The sequence below is a fragment of the Chrysochloris asiatica genome, unplaced genomic scaffold (genome assembly GCF_000296735.1).
Source record: "Chrysochloris asiatica unplaced genomic scaffold, ChrAsi1.0 scaffold00007, whole genome shotgun sequence".
NCBI classification, from domain to species: domain Eukaryota; kingdom Metazoa; phylum Chordata; class Mammalia; order Afrosoricida; family Chrysochloridae; genus Chrysochloris; species Chrysochloris asiatica.
This window is the reverse complement of record NW_006408525.1, coordinates 37,888,837-37,899,804: the sequence shown is the minus strand read 5'-3', so window position 1 is coordinate 37,899,804 and position 10,968 is coordinate 37,888,837. Positions and strand designations below refer to the sequence as shown.

General features: G+C 41.0%; 1 protein-coding gene across 1 annotated transcript in view; it reads right to left on the bottom strand.

Annotated features, from left to right (window-relative positions):
• Positions 1–288: 288 nt before the first annotated feature.
• The window catches only part of APOH (apolipoprotein H (beta-2-glycoprotein I)), a 15,587-nt gene continuing 4,907 nt past the window's right edge, over positions 289–10,968 (bottom strand). The window contains exons 4-9 of the mRNA XM_006833734.1: positions 8,986–9,062; positions 7,056–7,244; positions 6,064–6,243; positions 4,232–4,429; positions 2,718–2,781; positions 289–430 (exon numbers count right to left, since the gene is read on the bottom strand). Of these exons, the coding sequence (XP_006833797.1) occupies positions 289–430; positions 2,718–2,781; positions 4,232–4,429; positions 6,064–6,243; positions 7,056–7,244; positions 8,986–9,062 (850 nt within the window). The remainder of the gene's footprint in view (positions 431–2,717; positions 2,782–4,231; positions 4,430–6,063; positions 6,244–7,055; positions 7,245–8,985; positions 9,063–10,968) is intronic.

Sequence of the window (10,968 nt, the reverse complement as noted above, 5' to 3'; positions counted from 1 at the left end):
AAGGAGCCACAGCAGAGTCAATCATTTATGCTTGAGTCCTTTGTCAGTCATAGTATGACTTCTGTAAGAAGTATTAAAGACACACAGAATCATCTGTTGACTATTGAATTATTTCACTTCACTCACACTTTAAAATAGATTTAGATTTCTATTTTCTACTGAGCTCATCTAACACAATCTACTATGAACTATTTGATCACTCGCCTAAAACTGAAAAGGCTTCAGAAAAAGGAACCCTTGCTGAGGTGCATTAACTGAATAGTCATCGAATGTTGATATCATAAACATTCATGTATGGAACTTTTCTGTAGCTTTCACAGAAGCAAAGCTGTAGATGTCCAGTAAGTTGCCCCCTACCCTTTGTAATAAGGATTCATCTAAAAGCCAGAATTCATTACTAGCCACGATTTGACGCATATACTTTCTCTTTCTGTGAAATTAAAACCATACATTCACTGTGTGAAATCTCACAGTGTAGAATGCACTACAGTTACAATCTTTCAGTATAGATTGCAATACAGTTACAATATTTAATCATCCTAGGTGTTGGGTCCAACTATTTCTCTCTTCCTAAAATTTTCTAACCTAATTTTATAAAAATACTATATCTGTGTATTTTTGTTTTTATTTTACTATTTGTATTTTTGCTGTTTGTAGTTTTCTATTTCTATTTTTTGCTTATTTGGTTTGGGTGTTTATTTTTAATGTACATATCTATAGCTATGTTGTTGTGAAGTACCATCAAGTCACTTCTGACTCCTAGTGACCCTGTGTATATAGGGTTTCTGCAAACCTTGTGGTTCAAACTGACCTTGTGGTTCAATGCTTTATCCTACAGTGCCATACCAGGACTGTATCTACATTGATACTGATCTATACCTATATAACTATGTGATTGTTGTTGCTAAGTGACATCAAGTTGGTTCCGACCCATGGCAACTCTGCATAGGGTTCCCAAGGAGCAGCTGGTGAATTTGAACCGCCAATCTTATAGTTCAAACCGACTTTGCAGTCCCGTTCATTAACCCACAGCACCACACTAGAACTCCGTTGTGCATAACGGTCACTATGAATTAGTGCCATCGTGACAACACTAACAATAGTCTAGCACTTAACTCTTTATGCCACCAAGGGACCTTACGTGATACAAACACTAGTAGGATAATAGAATTGGTCTTTGTTATTGTTGGAACTACCCCGGCAGTTCTGACTCACAGTAACCCTATGTTTTACAGAGCAGAACTGCTCCATTGAGTTTGCTTGGTTGGAATCTTAATAGAACCATGTTTCTGCTGGATGGGTTTGAACCCCCAGGTTTTATGTTTACAGTCAAATGCAAACAATTTATGATGCCTAAAAACTTTTTGGAATTGTTAATAGAAGGACAAAAAAATGGGAGGAAAAAAAAAAGTATTTTCTGATTGTTTCTATTTTCCCAGTAAAATAAGGTGCAATGCTATCAAGTGCGAATGGGGAGAAGGAAGGTGGTTTGCAGAGAAACTGAGCAAAGAGGAGAAAGTATGAAACAGCCACCTCGGACAGCAAGAAAATGAGCAAAGCAGAGCAATAACATAGGATCGCCCTGCATGGCTGAGGGCTAGCATCCATGAATGCGAGGTGAAATCTAGCAGCGTAATTGTGAATTTTTGTTTGTGTTTTCTTTGCGGCATCAGTCAGCGATTCCAGTGTTGTTGTTGTTGTTAAGTGCCGTCGAGTCGATTCCGACCCATAGCGACCCTGTACAAGGTTTCCGAGGGTGTCAATCTTTACGGGAGTAGAAAGCCTCATCTTTCTCCCGCGGAGCTGCTGGTAGTTTCGAACTGCTGACCTTCAGGTTCACAGCCCGATTCGTAACCACTATGCTACCAGAATTCCAGTGTAGGCATTAGCAAAAGCAGATAGAGCTGACGCTGCACTTGCCAGTAAGCACTTGGAATAGGAAAAGCAAGGAAGCAAAGGAGCAGTGTCAACAATGGACCATGGGATCCTGGCTAAGGAAAGATGTAGCGGCCCAGATGGCACAAAGTTTAAGTGCTTGGCTGTGAACTGAAAGGCTGACAGTTCGAATCTACCCAACAGCTCTGCAGGAGAAACAACAACAGCAACGTGGCAGTCTGTTCCCATGGAGCTGACAGCTGTGAAGATTACAGCCTAGGAAACACAGAGGGAACGTTCTCAGCTGCCTTGGGTCACTGTGAGTCACAACAAGACCAAACTACAAGAAGGAAAACAAAAATCTGTAAACTTCCATGATTCAAATCCAATTCAATTGTTCTGGAATTCTGTGTTTGTTCCTTTATGAAAATGCTGCGCACACTTGAAGAGGCAGAAAGATAATCTGGGACTTGGAAATGGACATGTCTGGGCCATCTTTGGAGGTTCAGACCCAGCCTTTCCCCTTTGTAACAAGCACTCGGGTAAGACTCTTGTGGATCATTGTCTGAGAAAGACTGCTTTGCAGGTGTTTTAAGCGAAAGCCCTTGAGAGTTAACTAGTGGAAGGAGGAGGGGATCCGGGGTACCCAGAAGACTGTCTCCCCCTCCCATTTCACAGCTATCAGATGATGGTTTTACAAGCATTTGCGTCCCTTCACCAGGTTAACATAACTGCAGTGGCAGTGGCTGAATCAGTAAATCCTGCAACTTTATTTTTTCCGCTTTCATCAATATCCTTTGACCAAGACAGATACAAGTATAGCATTTTATCTAGCATCTTACGAATCGCTTTCACATGGCTTTACATCCGATGCATCGGTTTTCCAGAAAGCCAAAGAACTGTGCTCTGTTGGGGAAGAAGCAAATAAACATTCTAAGAGAAACCATCCTTTCATCAATGCGTTTTACAACTAAGCCGAATCAAATGCATCTTACAAATACGTGGAATAAATGTAATTATATGACTGGAACCATTTAGCACGAGACTTAAGTGATACAGGAAAGCATCAGCCGAATGTTTAAACATGCTTAAGTATTCATTTCCAATAAAGAAAATAAAGATTCTATATAACTGTGACAGTCAAGAGTAAAATGAAACCACACACACACACACTATACGCCTATATCTATTCTCCCATGCATTCATAGTTGTATCTGGATGAAGACTATAAGGAGGGAGAATCTAAGGAAATTCATCAAGACTCTGTGTTTGTTTATTTTTCAATTCTCTTCTAATAGCTTTTCTACTGATTTGTGCTCGACTTATTGTCCTTTATCAAATTCACTATTAAGCATCTCACCAGGACTCTGCTGTCTTTTGAACAATAACAGTTTCTTCCATGCATTTGTAACTATTTGTAACTATAATGCTAATAATGGATTGGTTGGGCACTTTTTTCATTTCAAGCATCTTATTTCTAATCAACTCTAGGAGGTGACTATGATTAACCAGTCATCATTCCCTTCTCTCCCTCTGGCCATCCACTTCCCAGACTCCTTTCTGCCATCTGTCCTCTCCTAGTCTGCAGACACAGGACTATCCATGTCCTTGGAACATTTCTAAACCTAGAGCCAACAATGACTTAAGTGTCTGATGATTCTTCCCTTCTAGTACAAAATGTGTTCAAACCCCAACCCTGAAACCTTAAAAGGTTGGCAACTGTAAATGCTGTTGTTGTTGTTGTTAAGTGCTATCGAGTCAGTTCCAGCTCATAGAAATCCTGTGTAGGATTTCTGAGGAGCTGACCTTGTGGTTCAAACTAAGTTGCACTCCAACGCATTAACCCACAGCACTGCACCAGGACTTTGTTTACATAAAATAAAGTATAATATCTTCTTCCTTAAATATGTTGCTCAAGCAAATACTTTGCTCTAATGGAGACTTTTTCTAAACTCTAAGAATTGCTGAAGAAAGGGAAAATGTTAGAAGATTTAGAGACCAGTTTCCATGGCCATAGTTACTTTGTAATTTGGGGTGAGTTTTTAATAATTTGGCATTAAAAGGTGATAAGAATCTCAAATATTATTCATTTAATTTGAAAATATAAAAGATCGAGTAATTCACCCCAACATTCTTTGACTGATACCACAACCACGTTTTAAGGAAAAGACTTAGAAAGAAAGATGTTTGTGTAACAGCTCACTGCTTCATCCAGCCGTTTCTCCCTTCTCCCACCCTTTTTTGAAAATCCAATGGCCAAATACATCTGATTCCTTCTAGTCATTGTACAACCACGTGCTAATGATGATGAAGGATAAATCGAAGTCCCAGGTGAACGTTGAAATGTTAGACTTACCCTTGAAGCATTTGGGGATTTCAATGGTGCCATCCACACACTGAGCATCCTCTGTGTAACTACACTTCTTTTCCTTATTTTTGCAGAAGAAGGAAACTTTTTCACCATGCAGCATTCCATTCTTAAATCTCTCTTGGAGCTTTACTTTCTCTCCTTGGAAAAGCACAGTGGCTTTTTTAACAGATAATTTACAAGATGCTGCAAGACAGAAGATGCGTAGTCAAGACTTAAGTGTTGAGTAAATCTTTCTTACAGAGAGCATAACATTGGAACCGAGAGATAAGTACACTTGGCAAAACAGATTAAGACAGGAGTTCAAGAATATACATAATGTGTTAGCAACATCAGTAGTAGTTTTGTGTTCATATAACCATTGGGAACCACTTGGGTGATGGATTTTCTTCCATCTGCAGCTACATAAGATCAGAGAAGAAGCTTCAAAATCCTGGAATCATGTAAAAGGAGCTTATACCAGAGGGTACCAATTCACATAAGCCTACAATGTCGCACCCAGAATCCATTGATTAAGTTGGTGCATCCATCCAGGCACTGTGAGTGTTGGTTGTTAACTGATTCACAAATACTCCTTAATCTGAAGAATTTCCTTCAGTCATAGGGGAGCTCCCTCTCTTTGGAGATTATGCAAGTCCCATCCACTTGAAGTGAAAGGGAGCACAGCCTATAGCCAATAACTATACAAAAGATCCCCTTGCCTCTTGATGATGTCAACTCTGGTGTATGTTTCATGCCCCAGAGCCCCCTGTGGGATCAGGCTGAAGCTAGACTCTAGCTGAGCCCCATCTCCAGTGTTTCTCAAATTGTAATGCTTGGGTCAGCAGTGTTGGCATCCCTTGGAAAGTTCATAGAACTGTAATTCTGAGGTCCCATTCCAGATCTACCTAATCAGAATCTCTGATGGTGGAGCCTACCATCTGTGCTTAAACAAGTCCTGTAGGTGATTCTGATGCACAATTATGTTTGAGCACGCAGGCCCTGGTGTCTCTCATCAACCTCACTCTCTTTTTCCCTGAGATACTTAATTAATCAACTGTACTTGAATCCGTATCATAGGCTCTGCTTCTAGGGACTCTGACTGAACACACTAGTTAGTAATTTGTCATCTTGCCTGATGTGCAAAAATTCCTCTTTCTGCTTCAACTGAGCAGTCACAGCAACTGAAGCAGAAATGTGGTTGCTCTTGGTCTAGGTGGTGATTGTTTGCATCACCATGACATTGACTGAATCAAGGATGGCCATCTGGCTCAAAAGAAACACAATCGCCGAGGAAGATAGCGCAGGATCCTTTAGCCAAGAAGTTCTGGTATAGAGTTAAGCACAGAGACACACAGAGACTATGATGCTACAGAGAGACGGCTTTCAGTTCAAATCCCCAAGAAAGCCAGTTGGACTTCATATCCGCATCTTTAATCTCCATGTGATTACCTGTTGCCTTTTTACAATAAGCCCCTTTTCTTTGAACTAGCTTGAATGTGGAGTTGCTTTTTACAATCAGAAGAACCTTATTGTATTTATAATACACATAAAAGAATACTCATAAGCAAAGAGTCAAGAAACAACTGTGGAGCGCTCATGTCATCTTCCACTATATTATCTTGCATACCAAGGTTCTGTTGATTTCATAAATCCGATGAAGCAAGTATCCTAAGCATGAAGTTTCTCAATCACGTGGTAATTCCAAAGTCTGTCACATGCTAAGATCAGTGAAACAAGAATGAGCAAAAAGTAGAAAATTATTGAAGCAAGAAAATGGCAGGTAAAGGTGATCCACTGGGTAGATGAAGATGTTAGAAGTCCTCACCCAAATTTCCTACCTTTACAACTTGGCTGAGCAGACCAGTTCCCATATTTGCCACATTCTACTTCTTCTGGTCCGTCCAGAACAAATGTGTCATGGCAACCATAATTGGCTTTATCCTTGTAGTAAAGTTGTGGATTTGCAGGGTACTTCACAAATCCATTGTCTGGTCTTGATGGAAATGGACACTTTACTTCTAAAAAGTGTATTCAGTAAGATGGATTAGTAAAAGACAGGTCGTGTTGTCTAGTGAAGGAGCCCGGGCGTCACAATGGGTAAACCACGGGGCTGCTAACTGTAAGATTGGGGCTTCAAACCCACTAAGTGCTCAGTGGGAGACAATGAGGCTGCCCACTCCCGTAGAGATTTATAGTCTCAGAAACCCTCTGGAGCAGAGCAGTTCGACTCTTTCCTGTAGGATGGCTACAAGTAGTTGCCCAGTGCTTGTGGAATAGTTACATTCTAATCTGTATTCCAAGGAGCTCTGGTAGCATAGTGGTTAGGAATCGGGCTGCGTACCGCAAGGTCAGCAGTTCTAAACTACCAGCTGTTCCTCAGGAGAAAGATGAGGCTTTCTGCTCCCGTAAAGATTTACAGCCTCAGAAACCCTGCACAGGGTTGCTATGAGTCGGAACCGACTCTACAGCACATAACAACAACAACAACAATCTGTATTCCACGACTGAATCACTAGGCATCCCAGTGACTGTTATAAACCTGCTGTGCCCATTTCTGGCATGCTCCACTCTTCCTCCCAGACCAAGTTCAAAGGCCACCACTTTTGTGAAGCTCTCCCAGACAGCCCCAGATATTGAATTGCATTCTACATAATTCTCGTAAAGTGAGAAGTCAGGTGTTATTCATCAATATCCCCATCACCTAATACACTAACTGGTACATGGTAGCTACTTAGTAAACATTTGTTGGATGAAGGAATTTGAAACATTCCGTGAGAGCAGAATTTTTTAAAATGGGATTCTAGAGTATCAGTTATTTTGTCTCATTTACCCCTGCATTCTGGTAGTACAGTCCAATTTCCATGTGTTGTACAGGTAATGGTGTCATTTCCAAACATGGCATGGTGTGGCAAGCATTGGAAGACTGCGGTGTCCCGATAGAGAGAGTGGTTTCCAACCGATGGCTTATAGTCTCTAAGTTTTGCGAATTTAGGTACGATTGGTGGAGGACAGGTTATAGCTGGAAAAAGAAAGGATTATTATGTCTGTGAAAATATTTGAGTTTTATAAACACATTTTCCAAGAAGAAGAAAAGATCAAAGATGAACTTGAGAAAATGCAAACTTTGGTTGAATGCTAGGATTAAAAACTGCCAAATAAGAAAATATGATTCTCAAAATCTAATGTCTGGAGCAATCAGAACAAAAAAACACTCCAAAATAAAATAAATGTAAGTCTTGCCACTACAAAACACCTTTACAATAACACAATGGCTGTGTTTCCATAAAATCTTTGATCCAAATGTTACCATGGAAAGTGTTTCTGGAAGTCAATTGGTGCAGGACATTGCAGAGCTACCATCAGGTAACTGTTGCTGGTGTCAGTCACTTGGTACAAGGTCATTAGTGACATCTAAGTAACTCTCCTGTCTGGAGCTTATCCAAGCATCTTTGAGGACATGAAGATGCCATAGTGGGTCAACATCCTGATGTGGCAAATATGAACTTGCAACCAATACTAACATAATAGATGATACTGCAGAGCGAAATGTGATTTATGTTGAATTACGTAGATCTTTCTACTGAAAGTGTGGTGCATGGGTGAGCAGCTTGGGAGCTTGTTGTTAGAAATGTTGAAGCTCAGACCTCACTCCAGACCTATTGGATTTAGAGTCTGCACTTTAACAAGATCCCCAGATAATTCATATATACATTAAATTCTGAGAAGCATTCATTTAGATTGTATTGAAGCTAACTTAGCCTTTCTGCTTGTAGCTTATAAAAAGTGAATTTACATAGTTGACATAAATCTGCATAAAAGAGCAAGTATTTTATAAAATCCATAGTGATTTCTCCTACTGAGTGAAAAAAAAAAGTGTGTCTTTAAGAAAACCTTCTTCTCTGTAGTTCAAGTTTTCTAAAACTAGTATTCATTGGAAATTGCTTTACTTTTCCACCTGCTTTTGCTAGGATGGATTGGCTAAAAGCCTAATGAATCATAACTATTTTTGCAATGCCTGAACCTTCTGGTCAAAGAGTGGGCTTTGAGAAATCACACATTAGGGAGCATGAGAGCATCCCTTCCTGTATTAGCAAAGCCCAGAGCTCACCCTGACTGTTCTCTAAGTTGTTGCCACCTTTAGAAGGAACCTCAACCTGCTTCTAGGGTGCAAGGCCCTGTAATGGACTCTTTCTGTACGCCAATGTTCTCTTCACCATACTGTGAAGGCTGCTTTCCTTGTCTTCCTCACCTCCTTGAGGGTGTGGCCAAGTGAACTTTGGTATTGCAGCCTGAGTTCTGAGAGTGGGATCTGGTACATATTAGGTGCTCAATATACATATTTATTGGCTAAATGAATGAATGGATGAAGGAGGTTCCAGGATGTCTGGAAGTTTCATCCCACTATTTCCAGAACTTCTCCTAGTCAAATGGTGGCAGAGACTGAAAGACCAACACAGCCATTCTCAAGCCCCTGCCAAACGCTTTGTGAGAGTTGGAGTTAACAAACCCAGGCACCACTGACTCCTCCAAATGGAGGATCTATTGATGAGTAGAAACACATCCTCTTCTGTCTTCAACGTGGCTATTTTATCCTCCAGAGCAGTATGGTAGTAGCAGGATAATCGTCTCATTGAGCCAACATGGAGGGGTCCCCCGAAACATGGCACTTTCAGTACTAAACCCAGGAAAGTTCCAGACTCATTGGGACAAGCTGGTCACCCTCCCTCAGAAGTGTTAGAAATGCAGATGCTCGGACTCACGAGCACAAACAGGAATCTCGTGGCTCCATCTTCCTTCCTCAGTGCATCGGGCAGAATCAGTTCCATTCAGATAAAACCTGCAAAAGGAAAATGTTGTTGTTGTTGTTGTTGTTGTTGTTGTTGTTGTTGTTGTTGTTAAGTGCTGTGGAGTCAGTTCCGACTCATAGCGACCTATACAGGGTTTCCGAGGCTGTAAATCTTTACGGGAGCAGAAAGCCTCATCTGTCTCCTGTGGAACTGCTGGTAGTTTCTAACTGCTGACCTTGAGGTTAGCAGCCCGATTCGTAACCACTACGCTACCAGAGCTCCTTAAAATGGAGCCCATTAAATAATAAAATAACCCATCAACAGCATCTCAGATATTTTTCCCCACTGAGCATTACTTCATGGTAGAAAAAGTGAAATCTTTTCCACCTTGTTGTTGTTGTTAAGTGCTGTTGAGTCGATTCTGACCCACAGCGACCCTGTATAGGGTTTCCAAGGAGCAGCTGGTGAGCTTGAACCACCGACCTTGCAGTTCAAACGACTTTGTAGTCAGATGCATTAGCCCACAGCGCCACACGTTTCCATCTTAGAACACAGTTTTTCTGAGAACCCAACAGTCTATCTCCTTTGAAAATGTAGCATTCTGCCCTTGAAGCCAAGTTTTTCAAGGTCATCTACCTTCAAATTCTCCAGTAAATTGATGCTTCAGATGAAAGGACTCATAATCCTCTTTTATAAAAGTATTTCTGAATCTCACATTCTAAACAATGAACATCAGTAAAAAGTAGCCCTAATGTGTGGTCATTGTGCTGTGGTCAGTATGACGGTGTCCTCTACTCATAAGGCAGATGAGATATGGGAACACCTCCAATTGCATCCTTGCTATGGGCACTGCATAATATTTTGTGAAGACTACAAATATTGTGCTTTCTTTTGAAACTTTTTATTGTGAATCAAGTGAAGGTTTGCCGACAAGATCATCGGTTTTTCAATCAACAAATCATACGCTTTATTTCATCTCAATGATTGCAATCCCCTCCATGCAACAATTGTCCTGCTTCCTCCCTGTGCTTCATATTTTCATCCCACCCACCTTCCCATCCCTTCTCAATTTTCTCCTTAAGTAAATATTGACTTTTTGATTTTGAATGGTTGACCATTCGATGTTGAGCATACCTAACTAGCTTTGTTGCCAACCCCGCCCACACACAATATATGTTGTTGTTATTGTTAAGTGCTGTCGAGTTGTTTCCGACTCATAGTGACCAAGAAGCAACCAGTGGATTTAAAACACCAAACTGTATTCGTTGGGTGCCAAGAGCATTGAGATTGAGTTCCTTTTCAGACCTGAGGGGTGGCCAAGGGCCATAATCTGGGGTTACATACCATGTTTCCTATCATTACACTTTAACTTCTCCACAGAATTCTCTTCTCTCTTCTGACTCAGTTAACTAACCTGACCTCATAAAATTCAAGCCCTGTTCCTAAAATATTTGATCACTTATGTCAAGAATTAAGGATCCCTATACAATGGTTCAAGGAGCTCTGGTAGCGTAGTGGTTATGAATCGGGCTGCGAACCGCAAGGTCAGCAGTTCGAAACTACCAGCTGGTCCACGGGAGAAAGATGAGGCTTTCTGCTCCTGTAAAGATTTACAGCCTTGGAAACCCTGTTCTGGGTCGCTAGGGGTTGGAACTGACTCGATGGCACTTAACAACAACAACAACATACAATGGTTCCGTATTTGACAGGTAACTGAAAGGTTGCCAGTTCAAACCCAGCGGTCGCTGTGCAGGGAAAAGACCTAGTGATATGCTCCGGTCAAGACTGAACCATATGGGGCAGTTCTACTCTGTCTTATGGGGTCGCTATGAATTGGAATCAACACCAAGGCACACAACAACCACAAATGCCAAGATTTGGCCCACAGCCAACCTATAGTACAGATTAAAGGTTAATTTGTTTTAGTTCATGACTGTAGAGATGTGTTTATATATA